At 46.2% G+C, this 16758-nt stretch overlaps 1 protein-coding gene across 6 annotated transcripts in view; it reads right to left on the minus strand.

The window, feature by feature from the left end:
* The window catches only part of MEST, a 31881-nt gene that overhangs the window by 5850 nt on the left and 9273 nt on the right, over window positions 1–16758 (minus strand). For 5 of the 6 annotated variants that reach the window (XR_005223826.2, XM_027818307.3, XM_043521155.1 and 2 more), the window contains 8 exons: window positions 16590–16669; window positions 14979–15056; window positions 13795–13931; window positions 12360–12418; window positions 11489–11529; window positions 9721–9791; window positions 7044–7145; window positions 146–222 (listed from right to left, as the gene is read on the minus strand). Coding sequence is in view for 5 of the 6 variants with exons in the window: in XM_027818307.3 (XP_027674108.2) it covers window positions 146–222; window positions 7044–7145; window positions 9721–9791; window positions 11489–11529; window positions 12360–12418; window positions 13795–13931; window positions 14979–15056; window positions 16590–16669 (645 nt within the window). In the remaining variant the exon portion in view is untranslated. Of the gene's footprint in view, window positions 1–145; window positions 223–7043; window positions 7146–9720; window positions 9792–11488; window positions 11530–12359; window positions 12419–13794; window positions 13932–14978; window positions 15057–16554; window positions 16670–16758 lie in introns of all 6 variants that reach the window. The other variant, XM_027818308.3, reaches the window with a different exon arrangement.

A 16758-nucleotide genomic window follows, 5' to 3' on the forward strand; every position in this document is an offset into this window, starting at 1 on the left:
TAAAATCCTGGCTGGTCCCAGTGTGAAAGTGGAAAGGTCATACATCAAGTGCCGTGCTTGGAGGCTTGGACTCCGCAGGCTGGATAGACACCAGTCAAGGCATTTCCCCAAACTAATAACTCAGAGGAAACTATTTCCTACTTACATGGAACAGAGGTGGATGTCAGAGCCCCAATCCAACGGTCTCTGTGCTTCTTTCTTTGATTTATATACTGTAAAATACTAAAGAACAAGTGACTCATTAGAGAGATGACAGGGCTTGATCAAACAAAGGGACATTTTAAACCTACACTTTCAGAATTGGTCGAACAAGGATTAGCAGTAAAGACCTGCCCACGGTCATGTCATCCGGCAGTAGCACAGAATCCGAGTGGAATCGGTGTCAGTTACCTGGACAGGCTGCTAAAGCTGCAACAGAAGTGCAGTGTTTCCCCCTCCTCGCCTCTCCCCGTGACTCCGTAGTGCTGGTGAAAGCTGCTGGATTCAGAGGCCTGGAGTCTGAACTCTTCTGTCCCCAGAACAGGTGCAAGCTTCCCCCTTACTGCTCAGAGAGCACCTCTCAACCCTGCCCCGGAGAAACCAGCTCTAAATGGGAGAGGGAACTTCCGTCTCCAGGGCCACACAGGCCTTGGTCTCTCTGCTGAGATTGCCATGGGGATGCCAAGTGGTGTGGTGTGGTCATGGGTCCCCTAGGATTGGACTGAGACCAAAGCTTCCCTACACTGAATTCTGCCGAGCCGCATCAAGCATTAGTTCTCCAGCCCAGGAAGATTCCTCTGCGTTTTCTGCCTGGAGAGACGTGCTGTAATAAGAAGGATACTTTCCAATTCTGTCTAAGGATCATGAAGCCCTTTACAACCAACCACACAACTCCCCTGTAAAGTAGGCATTAGCCCCTACATTTCACATAAAGCATGTAATAGCCTGATTTGCAGGGTTGCTGTGCTCCCCCAGCCCCTACTGACTTCAGTGGGAGGCACAGGTGCTCAGCACCTCTGAAGCATCCAGTCACAAGTGACTTGCTCAAGGTCACAAAATGATTCTTTGGCAGACCCTGGGTCTCCTCACACCCAGTTCTGTATTTGAACCACAAGAGCATCCTTCTTCCCTGAGCCCAGCTCAGGCAGTTCTGGAGATTATTTTTTACTGAGCCCTTAAAAAGGGGCCCAACAATTTGATAGAAAAAGTTAAAAATCCCAAACAGGCTGCACAGTCTCCCATTGTACAAAACGCAAGTGGGTGGTTCTGCCAAGTACACAGCGTCTAATTAGTGTTAAAACATTTCAGAGGAGAGACTTCACCAGGTCTGGGTAGGAAGTGTGTTTTCTCCTCTGTGTGTTACAATCAGCCCCATCTGCTCCTGGCCTGCCTCAGTTTGGACTGGAAGTCACTGGCCTCTGATTCTCCCACAAGCCGTTCACAGCACAACTGGCTAGGAACATTATTTGACAGGTGGCTCAGGGATGAAGCAGCAGCTGAGGTGGGGAAATGTGCCTACATCCAAAGCAGGAAATAAGGATAATTGCTGGAGTCAGGATACCACATCAGAAGGCTCCGTAGTGTGTTCCCGTATGGCAAATCCTGTGCTCCTAAAGCTCTAAGTGTCTTAGCCAAGCCTGCTGCCCAGAGGCGAAGTATAGCGTAGTAGCCACTTCCTTTTCGTGTAGAAGCGGGGAGGCAGCATATTCCAATGACTGAGGGCCTGTCTACACTGCAAACTTAAGGCAACCTATGTTAGGTTGACTTACAACCACCCCAGTAATTACTGCAGTGGTTCGTGTCCACACTACTCTCCTTCTGGCAGTGCTGCGTGTCCTCACCAGGAGCGCTTCCACTGACCTAAGAGGGGCAGTATGGAGGGCTGAGCCTAGGCTCGCAGCTCCACACGCAACTCCCTGCTGTGAGTTCGGCTGCCGCGCAGGCTCCCTGCCCCCCTAGCCTCTCGGCTCCCTGCTGGAAGCACGGCAGCCACCCAGGCTCCCAGGAGGGAGCTCTATATCTGGAACCCAGGCAGCTGCTGGACTCCCAGCAGGGAGCTCCATACCCGGAACCCAGGTGGCTGCCAGGTTCTCGGCAGGGAGCCAGGAGCCTTAGTGCAGCCGGGCTCCCAGCGGGCAACAGAGAGCCTGGGCAGCTGCCCATCTCGGAGCCAGGATGGCAGCCCATCTCGGAGCCAGGAGTCCAGGCAGCAGCCCAGCGGGGAACAGGGAGACTGGGGAGCAGCCTGGTCAGGCGCAGGGAGCCCAGCAGCAGCCAGGCTCTAAGCTGGAGGTCCCCACCTACCCCGGGGTGACAGCCCAAGCTGGGAACCTGGTTTTCCTATCAATTTCACAGCTCCAGCAGGGTGCCATGAAATTGACAAGAATGACAGCCAACAGCCAATGTAGGTAACCCACAGAGTCTACACAGATACTGTGTCGCCCTAACTACACCGACATAAGCCCTACGCCTCTCGTGGAGGTGTAATTATGATGTCGGTGTAGTTGGGCACTTACATAAGCAGGAACAAGGCTGTAGCACGTACACCATCGTAATTAGGTCGACAGAAGCTGCCTTATATCAACCTAACTCTGTAGCATAGACCTGGCCCGAGTCATGGGACTGGACCTTGGGCCTCAGTTATACCAATAGTAAATGGGGATAATGGTACCAACCTACCCTGCTGAAGTACTTTAGCTCTACATTTCAGAAGTACAAACCTGCTTTTAAACGTACAAGACTCAACTATTATATCCACATTTGCAGCTTGATTACCACTGTGAAGCACAAACTCCCTCCTCACACGCCCCCGGGCTGCAGGCCGAGGGCAGTAACTGAGCTCACAGCTATTGGTTACCACAAGGCTGCTTTAAAAACCTCTAAAGTGCTCTATTCCAGCCATCAATGCGAAACTAGGAATCCAACATCTGAAATGAGATCTCTCTACTGTGCTGGCATTCTTGTACTGTCTGAATGGAGGAAACTGAGTCGCAGACAGTCAGATCTGAAAACTCCAGGGTTCATATTACAGGCAGTACACTGGGTTCTGTGTTGCCTTTTCACCTAGGTAGGAAATGGTTTCAGTTTACTACAGAAGAGGACACGGTAGTAAGGCACCTTCACAGGGAGAGGGCATGTGAGAGAGGAAATATAATCACAATATTTGGCTCTCTCTATCTTACTGTTACAACTTTAACTCCAAATACTTCTAAGCCCCCCTCCTCTCAGTGACAGCCAGCTCCGCAGATCCGTGGCTCTCGATCTGACAGCTGCAATGCTGTTTTACGAGGGCCATACCATTTTCTTACAGGAACTAAAGCTTGCATTTAAAAAACAAGGTTTCCAATTGTTCTGGTTGCAGAGACCCATCCAAGCATGGATATCCACATTAGTTAGGTTTACTGAACATACAGCGCCAGGGAGTGCAAAATCCATATCACGATCAGCCAAAATCCATGGAAAGTCCTCAGTAGCCTAACGCAGGGTAAGAGACACGAATGGGGTTTCTAGGCTATGGACCTGGCTCACAAAACCCACTCTGATCCCATCCCTGCCTTGTCTTGGCTGCATTGGTCTTAACTAGCAGAGCTGGTTAATGCAGCCATCTGGGCCAATCCCAATAATCCTCTTTCACCCTCCTCGTTTGGTCAGGGCTCAAATCCGACTAAAAGAAGCTAGATTTACTATAAACAGCCAATTGCCGTACAGCCAGTTCCTGTTCATTGAAGGCAATCTATCTGGGTCAGAATTAAGAGAGTTAGTCTGGTTCTTCCATCCTCCAGCAAGGGAGGCACGCAGTACACGGCAGCAGGGACGGGCACCGCAGACACCGTGACAAAGCAACGTTCAGCTGGGAAAGGAAATGCACGATGAACTTTCAATCGTAATGCTGCAGGAGAGATTTCTGCACTGAGTTTCTTGTTAAAATGTTGAATCAAGTTGCACACTAAGGAGGCACGACAGGAATACATTGCTATGCATGTGCTAAGTGTGCAGAACTCCAGGTACACACACACACAAGCTAGTACAGGTGCAAATTTGCTACTTGGGTTGTTTTTCCTCTACCCTCTTATCATCCTACTTAATATACCTTCAAAGTGCATTACAGACACTGGCTTATTCCCCATCACAGCCTCTCTACACAGGAGTGAAGCATGTATTAGCCCCATTCTTTAGATCTAGAAAATGAGGCAGGAGTTAAAAAGCAGCAGCAGAGGAAAAAGTCATTGGGTTTCTCCCCCGTTTTGTTTCCTCAGTATATATACTGAAGGCCTGAAAGGTATTATTACTAACTTTGTTAACAGAAAGGGTATTTTTCTTTAGGGGGTTTTGGGGAAGAGGTTACATTTTTCCTAGAAGACACTAGGCATGACTGGAGAACTAGAAGATTTATGCCAAAGATAAAGTGAAGTGAAGTGATAAGAAGTGAAATCCAATTAACCCACGAGGGAGGTGATTTTTATTCTGATTACAACTTTTGCTTGTTTCCATTTAACAACACTTCCATTTAACAACACTCAAACACCTGCTGAACAAACAGCTGAAAGAACAGCTCGTCCGTTGATGATTTAATACTTCCTTCCCTGTTACTGATTAAACTGAGAGCCAAAAGAGCTCCCAGCTCCCACTCCACATCTCTGTGTTGTCCAAAAAAAGCCTCCAACCAAATCAGAGAGGACCAAACTTGGCAGCCGTTATTCAAAGGTAAACCACAAGCAGGAACCCCCTAACTTATTCTGAAGAAAAATAAAGTCAAGCTACATCATACATAATCAAGAAATAGAAAAAAAGCACAAGCCCGTTTCCCCCCTTGGGCTAGTTTAAATTGACTTGTCCAAAGCTACAGGAAAAGTCAGGGGCAGAGCTAGATCTCAGGCATTCCTGGCCCCCAGACCACACTTCGGTATTTTCCATCACCCACAGGAATGCTCATGCAGTTTTACCACTCCTATAGAGCAGAGCTGGTCAAACTCTTTCACAGTGTGGACCATGCCTCAGATCTTCCTGTGGACCACCTCCTCCCCTCCCCATTCACAAGTGCATGGCCCATCTCCTCTCCAAACCTCAATCCCATTTATAGCTGTGCAACATCCACATGCCAACAGCTACGTTGGCTAGTACAGATAGGCTGGCCTCTCCTCCTGGATTCCAGCTATTTTTACAGGTATTCATGCTCTTCCTTCACTGCCTGGAGGAGGGCTCAAGGAAGACAAAGCCTTTGTGGAGACACTAAATGAATTCTTTGCATCAGTCTTCATTCCAGAGAAAGTGAGGGAGATTCCCACACCTGAGCCATTCTTTTTAGGTGACAAATCTGAGGAACTGTCCCAGATTGAGGTGTCAATAGAGGTGGTTTTGGAACGAATTGATAAACAGTAATAAGTCTCCAGGACAAGAGGGGATTCAACCAAGAGTTCTGAAGGAACTCAAATGTGAAATTGCAGAACTACTTACTGTGGTATATAAATTTTCACTTAAATCAGCCTCTATACTAGATGACTAGAGGGTAACTAGTGTAAGGCCAATTTTTATAAAAGGCTCTAGAGGCCATCCTGGCAATTACAGGCTGGTAAACCTAACATCAGTACCAGGGCAAATTGGTTGAAACTATATTGAAGAACAGAATGATCAGACACAAGGACACGCTATGTTGGGGAAAAGTCAACACAGCTTCTGCAAAGGGAAATCATGCCTCACCGATCTACAGGAATACTTTGAGGATGTCAACAAGCATGGGTACAGGTGGATCCAGCTGACACAGTGTTCCTGGACTTTCAGAAAACCTTTGACAAAGTCTCACATCAAAGGCTCTTAAGCAAAGTAAGCAGTCATGGGATAAGAGGGAAGGTCCTCTCATGGATCAGTAATGGGTTAAAAGATAGAAAACAAAGGGCAGGAATAAATGGTCAGTTTACAAAATGGATAGAAGTAAACAGCAAGGCCCCCCAAGGATCTGTACTGTTCAACATATTCATAAATGATCTGGAAAAGAGGGTAAACAGTGATGTGGCAAAGTTTCCAGACGATACTAAATTACTCAAGATAGTTAAGTCCAAAGCTGGTTGAGAAGTCTTATAAAGGGATCTCACAAAGCTGGGTGACTGGGCAACAAAATGGCAGATGACATTCACTGTTGATAAATGCGAAGTAATGCACATTAGAAAACAATAATCCAAACTATACATACAAAATGATGAGGGTCTAATTTAGCTGTCAGTACTCAAGAAAGATCTTGGATAGTTCTCTGAAAACATTTTCTCAATGTGCAGCGGCAGTCAAATAAAGCTAACAGAATGTTAGGAACCATTAGGGGAGGGATAGATAAGATGACAAAATATAATGCCATTGTATAAATCTATGACATTCCCACACCTTGAACTGTGTGTGCAGTTCTGGTCGCCTCATCTCCAGAAAGGATATTAGAATTGGAAAAGGTACAAAGAAGGACCAAAAAAAATGGTTAGGAGAATGGGACAGCTTCCATAGAAGGAAAGATTCAAATGCCTGGGACTTTTCATCTTAGAAAAGAGATGACGAAGGTGGGATATGAGAGAGGGCTATAAAATCATGACTGGTGTGGAGAAAGTAAGTAAAGAAGTGTTATTTACCCCTTCACATAACACAACCACCACGCAATAAAATTATTAGGCAGCAGGTTTAAAACTAATATAAGGAAGTACTACTTTACACAATGCAGAGTCAACCTGTGGAATTCCTTGCCAGGGGATGTTGTGAAGGCCACAAGTATAACTGGGTTAAAAAAATTAGATAAGTTCATGGAGAATAGTTATTAGCCAAGATGATCAGTGACAAACCCTATGCCTCATGTGTCCCTAAGCCTCTGACTGCCAGAAGCTGTGACTGGACGACAGGTGATGGATCACTCGATAAATGCCGTTTTGTTTATTCCCATGAAGCACCAGGCATTGGCCACTCTTGTGTTCTTATATGACCGGGCAGCTCTCTGCAGACCACCAGTAAGTGCTCCATGGCTCTCAGTTTGGAAATACAGAGATGAGCTGGTGTGAGACATCAACAGACAAGGAAATTAGAGAGCAACATACCTGTCAACAACAAGATTTCCATCATTTGTCCGGATTGCTGTCCACATGTCCCAGTATTCCGCAGCTGAAGGCTGCGTATACGGACCAAAGACTGCTCCAAGTCTGAAAAAAAATTCAGAGAGGCATGAAGATCTTTACAGCATGTATCCCCTTCTGGAATAAACAGGATATAACGCCACTTAATATCAGACACAAAAACTAGTCTCAGGGCAAAAGTGTCAAATGATTACAAGATTTGTTTGTAAAATACACACTCTTGGAGCACCCCAAATTATCCAACTTAAAAGAACAGTGTCAAATTTAGCAGTGATCCCAAAGTGGAGAAGGAAAGGTGTTTCATAGCATCTAATATGAACAGAAATGTTTGGTCTAATTTCAATGAATTATTTGTGGGAGAAGACAGTAATTTTGTTGTTGTTCCCCACGCAGTGCTGGAAAACCAAGTACAACAGCATTGTACTAGTGTAAAAACCAGCTGTGGCTCTCTAATCTCCATGCTGTGTTGGGGATGAGGTGGCTCCATGAGCTACCCCTGGACACAGCACCATCCCTACAGCTCCCATTGGCCGGAAACCGGCCAATGGGAGCTGCGGGGGCGGCGCTTGCGGGGGCAGGCAGTGCATGGCAACCCGCTGCCCCCCTTCCGCCCCAGGGGCCGCAGAGGCTTGCCAGCAACCAGCCGCTTCCGGGAGCGGCGTGCACCGCTGGCCAGGAGCCGCCTGTGGTAAGCGCCTCCCGGCCAAAGCCTGCACCTCGCACCCCCGCCCCAGCCTGGAGCCCCCTCCTATACCAAACTCTCTCCCAGAGCCCACACTCCTCACCCTCTCCTGCACCCCAACACTCTGCACCAGCCCGGAGCCCCCTCCCACACTCCAAACCCCTCGGCCCCAGCCCAGTGAAAGTGAGGGAGGGTGGGGGAGAGTGAGCGACGGAGGGAGGGGGGAATGGAGTGAGCGGGGTGGGGCCTCGGGGAAGGGGGGTGCAGATCCTAGGTTGGTCTGAAATTCAAAAAGTGATCTTGTGCGTAAAAAGGTTGAAGAGCACTGATCTAGGCATTCTGAACCTAGGGTGAAATCCTGGCCCTAATGAAGTCAATAGCAAAACTGCCACTGACTTCAGGAAGGTGAAGGTTTCACCCCTAATGCTTAAACTGCAACTCTGCGTGGCTACAGATGAGGGAATCCTGGGACTCCCTCTCCACTTTTCCTGTTCCAAGTCCTGACTGATGTGTCTTTAAAGGAGTTATATTTGTTGTTTGCAGGCAGCACCTTTAAGGATCATAGAAATATAGGGCTGGAAGGGACACTGAAAAGTCATCTACTCCAGCCCCATACACTGAGGCAGGACCAAGTAAATCTAGAGCAGTCCTAACAGATGCTTGTCCAACCTGTTCTTAAAAACCTCCAATGACAGGGATTCCACAACCTCCCTTATAATTAGAAAGTATTTCCTAATATCTAACCTAAATCTCCCTGGCTGCAGGACTTCTTGTCCTACCTTCAGTGGGCATGGAAAACAATTGATCACTGTCCTCTTCATAACACACCTTAACATATTTGACCACTGTTATCAGGTCCCCCCCCACCCCAACATCCTTTCTCAAGACTAAACATGCTCAGGTTTTTATATTTTCCTCATAGATCAGGTTTTCTAAACCTTTAATCATTTTTGTTGCTCTCCTCTGGACTCTCCCATTTGTCCACACCTTTCCTAAAGTGTGGTGCCCAGAACTGGAAACAGCTCTTCAGATGAGGCCTCACCAATGCTGAGCAGTGCAGGACAATCACCTCCCATGTCTTACATGCGACACTTCTGTTAACGGACCCCAGAATGATATTAGTCTTTTTTGCAACTGCATCATATTATTGGCTCATTCAGTCTGTGATGCAAAATAACCCACAGCTATTTTTCAGGAGTACTACCACCTAACTAGTTATTCCCCATTTTGTAGTTGTGCATTTGATTGTTCCTTCCTGCTCTGCACTTGTCTTTACTGATTTTCATCTTGTTGATTTCAAACCAATTCTCCAATTTGTCAAGGTCGTTTTGAATTCTAATACTGTCCTCCAAAGTCCATGCAACACTTCCCAGTTTGGTTTCAGCCACAGATTTTATAAGCATTCTTTCCATTCCATTATCCAATTCATCAATGAAAATACTGAATAGTACTGGACCCCTATGGGACCCCAATAGATATATTTCCCCCCCAACCCCTGTCTGAACTATTGATAATGACTCTGAATAGTCTTTCAACCAGTTTTGCATCCACTTTATAGTAATTTCATCTAAACCACATTTTTCTAGTTTTCTTAGGACAATGTTGCGGGACCAAGTGTAAGGCACAGGGTCAGAAAGGGAAATAAGTTATTTAGACATTAACAGTGCTTCCAAGTGAAGTCTGTCTCAACTTCAGAATATCTTCAGCATAATATGGTACATCCACCTACCACTGAAGAACTGGATGGAACGACAGTGAGCTACTGTCCTCTACCAGATGAAACATGCTCAAGTGTGTGTGAACAAGCAGCCATCTAGTAACTACAGCCTATAGAGGACGCATGACTTAATACTTTTATACAAGTGAGTGTTTCCTGGGTTATACTCCAACCTAATCTATACATTTGTCACAACAGGGTTGTCCCCCACAGTGTGCGTAGTGCTCAGAACACCAACTCACCCTCTTGAGAAGAGGCAGTAGTTCATTAGCCGGGTGATGATGGGGGACAGTAGGCCACCATCCTTGAGAATCTTTGGCAGAAGAAAGGAGAAAAATGCCATTAAATGCCATATAGAGAGCAATGATTCCTTGCCTGTTCAGAGGGCCTTTCCTACAGAGCTACCAGGCCCCCACCAACCAGCCGTCTTACAGAACAACCATTCCCCACAATCACTGAAGTAAATCCATTATTACCACTAGATTTTTCAAAGTTATTAATACACTGAACCAAAGCACCTTCAGCCACTGATCTCTTTAGGCCATCTGAACCTCAGATCAAAGACACTAAGACCAAGACTTGAGAAAAAGACTAGGCTAGTAACCAGAAGGCAATAAGATTTTTTTTTTGAGGTGGTGTCAGGGAAGGATAAGCAGCTTTGCTGGGATGAGCAGCTCACCCATCACTAATGAGAATGGGAAAGGTGAAGGGATTCCTACAAGAAGCTCCATCTTTCACATCAGCATCTGGACAGTCGGTGTTTGATAAATCTGAATCCCTTCCCCCTTCCAAGTCCCACCTGCTTATTATTGTACAGAGAAGGAGCATTTCCATTCTCTCTTTCCAGCCTCCCACCCCAGAACCTGCTAGTTACTGCAAAGAGTGAAGGTGTCCACTAGTCTACCTCTCCCTCTGCTGTCTGGCTGCTGCAATGGGGAGACATCTGTTTCTCTGACCCCTCCTCCAGTCTCCATTTCTGGGTCCTCCCCCAGTGAGTTCCAGTGCCTGCCTCTGCTGCTGCTCAGAGCTTTCCAAAAGCACCAGCAGCATGAAATTGACCTGCTTTTGGTCAATTTCCTACAGTGTGGTGCCCAGAGCTGGACACAATGGCTTCCCCAACAACAGCAGTAAAAGTTGGCATGGCTCTGCTCAGTCTTCACTCTGAGCAGCAGCAGAAATTCAAAAACAGACTATAACCAGGCTAGTGTGTCTTGGAGACGCATTTTTGGTGTCTAAGACTTTTTTTTTTTTTCTTAATGGAAGCTTAGTTTAAACTGCACCAATTGTGGCTATCAGTTTTATGACTCATCTGAAAGAACTGCTTGTCCAGCAGCATAGCAGCCACTACCACCAGATGAGACCACTGACTCTGGGCAGAGTCAGAGGAATAACACCCCCAGCGCCTGCATAACCCTCGGTGTTTCCAATAGATATTCCACCCCAATAACCCTGACCTGACCCTGCAAGTTCTGGTAAGATCAAAGCAAAAGGTGGTACAATGAAACAGAATGTTTAACGACTCTTGTTCTCTGAGACTGTGTCTACACTACCATTTATATCGGCAAAACTTATGTCACTCGGGGGTGCGAAAAAAACCTCCCTCCTAAGTGATGTAAGTTTTGCTGACATAAGTGGTAGTGTGCACAGTGCTATATCGGCAGGAGAGCTTCTCCCGCCATCCTAGCTACTGCTGCTCGTGGAGGTGGCTTTATGATGTTGCCGGGAGAGCTATCTCCCATCAGCATAGAGCAGTTACACAAGTGATCTTACAGCGGTGCAGCTGTGCTGCTGTAAGTTTGCTAGTGTAGATGTGGCCTGAATAACTGCTCCCCCCTTAACTGCAGCTAAACATTTACATGCAGTCATTTAAAGTCCGCCAACAAATTACAGTAGCTGGAAAAGGACACATTCTAGGACCAAAAAACGGCACACACTCAAACTCATGCCTAGAAGTTTTATTCTTGATACTTGAGTCCAGATTTCATAAAACTAGAGACCAAAGCAGCTCACCTTCTGAATGAACCTGGGGTAATGAGTTTCTGGGAAAATACCTGAAAGTGTTTCAGAAAACAGACATTGCAGTTACTTAAGTTTGCTCTGACATTTTCCAGTCTCCCTCTTCTGCCCTCCCCGCACCTGCGCAGCCTCAGGGAATGCATTTGCTGACAGCCAGATACCAATATCTTAAATGGGGATTGCTGAGTCTTTTTTTATTTTAAACACCTCTCAATAGAATTTACTTTTGTGCATGGCAGAGAGGCGGCAACGCCACTGTTATAGACTACAAATGCCATCAAGGCACCGAACCAGCCACATCAGGACAGGCACCTACTCTCACAAAGAGTGGCCAAAAAACATGTCCTAAAGAAGGGAAGAAATTCTTACTCCTCAGTCGCAGCACCATTCAGAAATGGGCCACAATAGAGACCGTCTGCCCTTACAAGCTGCATTAACAGGATCAATCTGCTACTAATAAAACAATGGAGGGAGACGTATCTGTTGTCCAGTTTAATCCGCCTTCCCATGTTTTATAACCAGCCCCCCGCCCCATCTTCCCCACTTAAGAGTGAATTTTGGTGTTGTGAAAGGTGCTGCACTGACAGCACTAAAGCCTTCCACTAACCCATAGAAAAGGGAGAGCAGTGAAAGCTTCCCCACACTGCTCCACCAGTGTGCCTCATCCCTGGCCTGGAGGGACCCCTCTGTGGGTCCGAGGGGAGTTCAGTCTCTATTGCCCATTCAGCCCCTGGCACCGTGATGAGACTGCCAACAAAGGGAGCAGTTAGTCTCAGTGGTGATGTAGGCACCGATATCAGGGAAGCAGATGGAGAGCCACTAATTTATTTTGCACAGATCACGTTACTCTAAGCAAAACAGTTACCTCCATTGGATAAACATAGGCTATTGATCAGGACACATCCAGTTTTATTGTGTTCATACCTGGAGAACAAGAGACAAGGCTGAATTAAACTGGAGCAATTCTCAGGCAATTCCAAGAAGTGATTGACCAACAGACTGCAGTAATATTGCCATTTATTAAAACGTAATCCAGGATGCGAATTAACCCATGAGATGTCATTTCAAAAGCAGCATAGGAACAGCAGTGTCAAAGTACTCCCTACAGCTCTCCTTCACTGTACAACTCATTCACATTGCAATAATCACTGTTAAGAGAGTAAACAAGACCTTCTCTAATGCATGCTTTATGAAACAGTCTCAGCAGCCTTGGGGAAAGTCTTCTCTCCCTGGATCTCAAGAGGGATACAGAAAATAGGCACACTGGATTTGCACTACTGGATGTTCTATTTGCTGAATAATTTTCACTTTAGACTAATTAAAAAATCAGCAGTGCTTGCCACCCACCCTCCCCCACTCAGATCATTAACTGGTTAGATTGGGAACTTCACAGCATGCTAAGTTTTTTTGTACTAAATAAGTAAAACAATTTTAAAAAAACCTTCTTAAATGCTAATACAATACACACACATTTATACATCTGACATGTACTCATTAGCTAGAGATTCCACACCACACCATTGTAAGGAGTTCTGTGTGGAAGTTACACCTTGCAGCACTTCCCAGCCACAGGGAGCCTGATCTACTGATTAGAACAAGGGATCGCACATTAAGAAACCTCGGTTCTGACTCCTCCTCTGCCAGTGACTTGCCTTTGGACAAATCCCTCAGCCACTCTTTGGTTCAATTTTCCCCATCTGTAAGAGGGGCATTCTATCTGGTTCCTTCCTCATAGCAGGGTGGCAAGGCCAAATCCCTAACATTTGCCACCGACTTTGAGGTGACAAGATAAAAGGCAAAGCCTCATCAGCTGCTGCTAAATTTCTGACGGGAAGAAAAGTGTTAACTTAGGCAGAGTCCTTCCATCTGTGACTAGCCATCCCCTGTGGTTTCACACAGACCCTGGTCAATGGTGACAGAAGATGCTCTTGGCTTGTGAAGACTTGCCTTGTTCAATCCTCACATCCTTGACAAGCCTCCAGGTCTCAAAGACAAAGAGTATGTTGCACATCTAGTTTTGGAGATGGCTAGACAAGACTCTTCCACTGTATCTGCGTACACAGCTTCCACTGAAGTCAATGGAGGCAGCATATCAGCTTCCCTCCATCCACCTACCTAGGCTCTTATACTACTGCATCCTTCAGCGTGGTATCACACTGGTACCTCCTGCTGTCACCCTGAATCTCAGCTGTGGGATGGGGAAAGAGGGGGCTCTCCACCATTTACTTTTACTTAGCTTCAGGGAATTAAACCCTAGGAGGATGACGAAGAGCATTCAGAGCTTTAGTGCTTCCAGTGACCTGTGGAGCAGTTCCTGCGCAACTGTGTCTCCATAGTCATGAGACAGGAGGTTGATCCTCTGATTTCGGAGACCCAGGTGCCCCAGCAGCCCCTCGACGATGTTGGCCTGCTCAAAAATGGAATAGTGATGGGGCCTCTGTTTAAAAAGCAAAGCAAGAGAGCAGCTCCAGTGAGAGCAACATCATACACTTCTATCTTGTTAGTTACAGAGAGCTGGAATATCACTGTGCAGGTTCTTCTGAACAGCCCACCTGGCAGTTCCAGTCTGACTAAGTTCAGTGCCTGGACACAACTAAGCACCAGTGTTCGTGGACAAATGCAGAAGCGTGAGACAAGCCCAGGACTGACAGCCAACAACTCAGATTCTAGTCCAGGCTCCTGCTGATTTACTGAGATACCTTGGGCAAATCGTTTTACCACCACGTGCCTCAGTTTCCCCATCTATACAATGGAGATAATGAAACTCAATTCACAGAAGGTCTGTGATGATTACCTAGTGTGTGTAAAGCTCTTTGAAGATGAAGAGCTAAGTACTATCAAACTCACTCCGTGATTTGTTTGCAAGGTTACAATTACACAAGCGTAACCACAAGCTAGTAACCCTTCACCAGCATTTTACTTGTGTCAGAGCTGCCTAATGTGACAAGTGAAGCAAACCTGTTCTACAGAGGTGAGCCAACACTCCAGTGGAGTGTGGTCACTTTAGAGACCATTGCATCACGTCCCATTTCTGATGTTTGATTTTGACACCAATCATATTCTACAATTGTATCTTTATTTCTGTTGCTGAAAAATATTAGACACACAAGGTGGGTGAGGTAATAGCTTTTACTGAACCAACTTCTGCTGGTGAGAGAGACAAGCTTTCAAGCTCTGTGTAAGCTTGAAAACTTGTCTCTCTCATGAACAGAAGTCGGCCCAATAAAAGCTATTACCTCACCCACCTTGTGTCTCTAATATCCTGGGAGTGACATAGCTACAACAACACTGCATCCTGGAAAAAATGTAGGTGGATAAAGACAGAAAGCAACCTGGGAAATGAACTGATTTCATCAAAATCCATAGTAAATAAAATCCATCTTCCCAGGCATGACCTTGTGTGATGCCATTGGTCTGGATGCACTTTCGTCATTAAATTCCTTTTCCAAAAGAAACTACACAATCGTCTGTCAGGATCACTTACAGGCTTGTCACTAAAACCAAATCCTACAAAATCCAGAGCGATCACCCTGTGAAATCGCTGGGTCAGCCCTTCCCAAATCTGTAAGAGAAAGACAGGAAATCATAAGAGCAGCTACACTCATATCTCTGAGGCCTACGCACCAAGATGGACAGTTCTACACCATAATTTCTTAAAGCTCCTCCCAGACACCCATGCTGCAAACACAAATTGAACTGCAGTGGATTTGAGTTATCATAATAACCAGTATATTCATGACAGCAAAAGCCAACAGATCTTCTAAAAAGTTATTTCCCCCAAGCCCCGCGGTGGGGTTTCTCCCTGCAAAGGCCATATTGGCTAGATCCTGAGGTTCCCCTCTGGTTTGCATCTCCCTCCAACGTAAGACCCAGTTCTATAGCTATATCCTCTGGCCAGATGTACCATATGGGAATTTCCTTCAGAACCTGTCAAACTGACACCACAATCATTCAACAGGGAAGTCCACCTTCTCATCCATTACAAGGGTAGTGCCCTTGTTCCCCAAAAAATGTGAATATACCAAAGGACTCAGATTTTGAGACGACAGCTGCGCCTCCCCACAAGAGGCCTGTATGGAGTTATTTTTAAAAGAAAATACCAATATTCATATAGGCCAGTTGGGAGAAGCTGCCTCCATCACCTTGGAATCTGTGTGTAGCTAGAGATGATTTTTGCTCCCTTTGGATCTTACAAAATCCAGCATCTGGTCCCAGGAATGCCACACTGATTACCACCAAACACTTACACAGCACAGGAAATGGACATCGTTCTTCACACATACAAAAGAACCCTGTTTATCCGACCTTCCATTATCCGGCTCTCCATATTAACCAAACAACCAGCGCACACAGGTCCAGAAGCAGGTGATCTCTCCTGTAGCCACTAGATGGCACTGCAGCCTCGCACTTTCCCATTCTCTGAATTATATGAATTTTTGATTATCGGATCTGGCCCCAGTCCCAATTAGATCAGATAACAGGGTTCTGCTGTATAAAGACAAGTTTCCTGCCCCCAAGAACACACAAGCAAAATAAATCATAGGACAAAATCTTAGGAGCCGAAGTGCCAAGGGAGTAGAAGGGATGCTTGAAAGTGAGTCTTAAGGAGAGAACTGAAGTGGGGCAGGACACTTGGCAGATGAGAAAAGAGCGCTCCAGGCATGGGAAGCAGCACCAGAACAGGCATGAAAAGGGGTGTGAGATGAAGGAGGAAGTGGCGAGAGAGAACTGGGAAGAATTTAGGGAGAGGAAGGGACATCAGAGACATAGGTAGGTGGAAACGAGGTTACATAGGGTCTTGTAGGTGATGACTTAGCCACACTTTGAAAGCTATGACAAACTGTGCCAAGTTTCACCCAAGGGCAAAGTCTTAGCTATGAGAAAAAAAAAGAGTGAAGTGGGCTGGGAGAGCCAAAACAAGAACTCTGCCTCAAACTAGGGAAGCCTGTCATTCATCGATCTCTCCTCCATGATTCACTAGTCAGACAGGCCCATTTATTCCTCCCTGAGGGATCCCCCTCTGGTTTCCAGGGGAAGTGAGAATCACCGATTTTACTCACTCAGTCCACACTTTGTGCTTACGTGGTCCCCTCACCTTGTACCAATCATAGCTGGAGGTTGGGAAGCCGTGTAACAGAACCACAATATCTGAACTGCCGAGTGCACCCGATGAATCTGAGGAGAGAATACGACATCAGCAAGGCACGCTACACTCCAAGGATGCTTTAACTTTAAAGCAGCTGTACAGGAGACCATATCAGGGA

This window comes from Chelonia mydas, chromosome 1 (assembly GCF_015237465.2).
Source record: "Chelonia mydas isolate rCheMyd1 chromosome 1, rCheMyd1.pri.v2, whole genome shotgun sequence".
Lineage (NCBI taxonomy): Eukaryota > Metazoa > Chordata > Testudines > Cheloniidae > Chelonia > Chelonia mydas.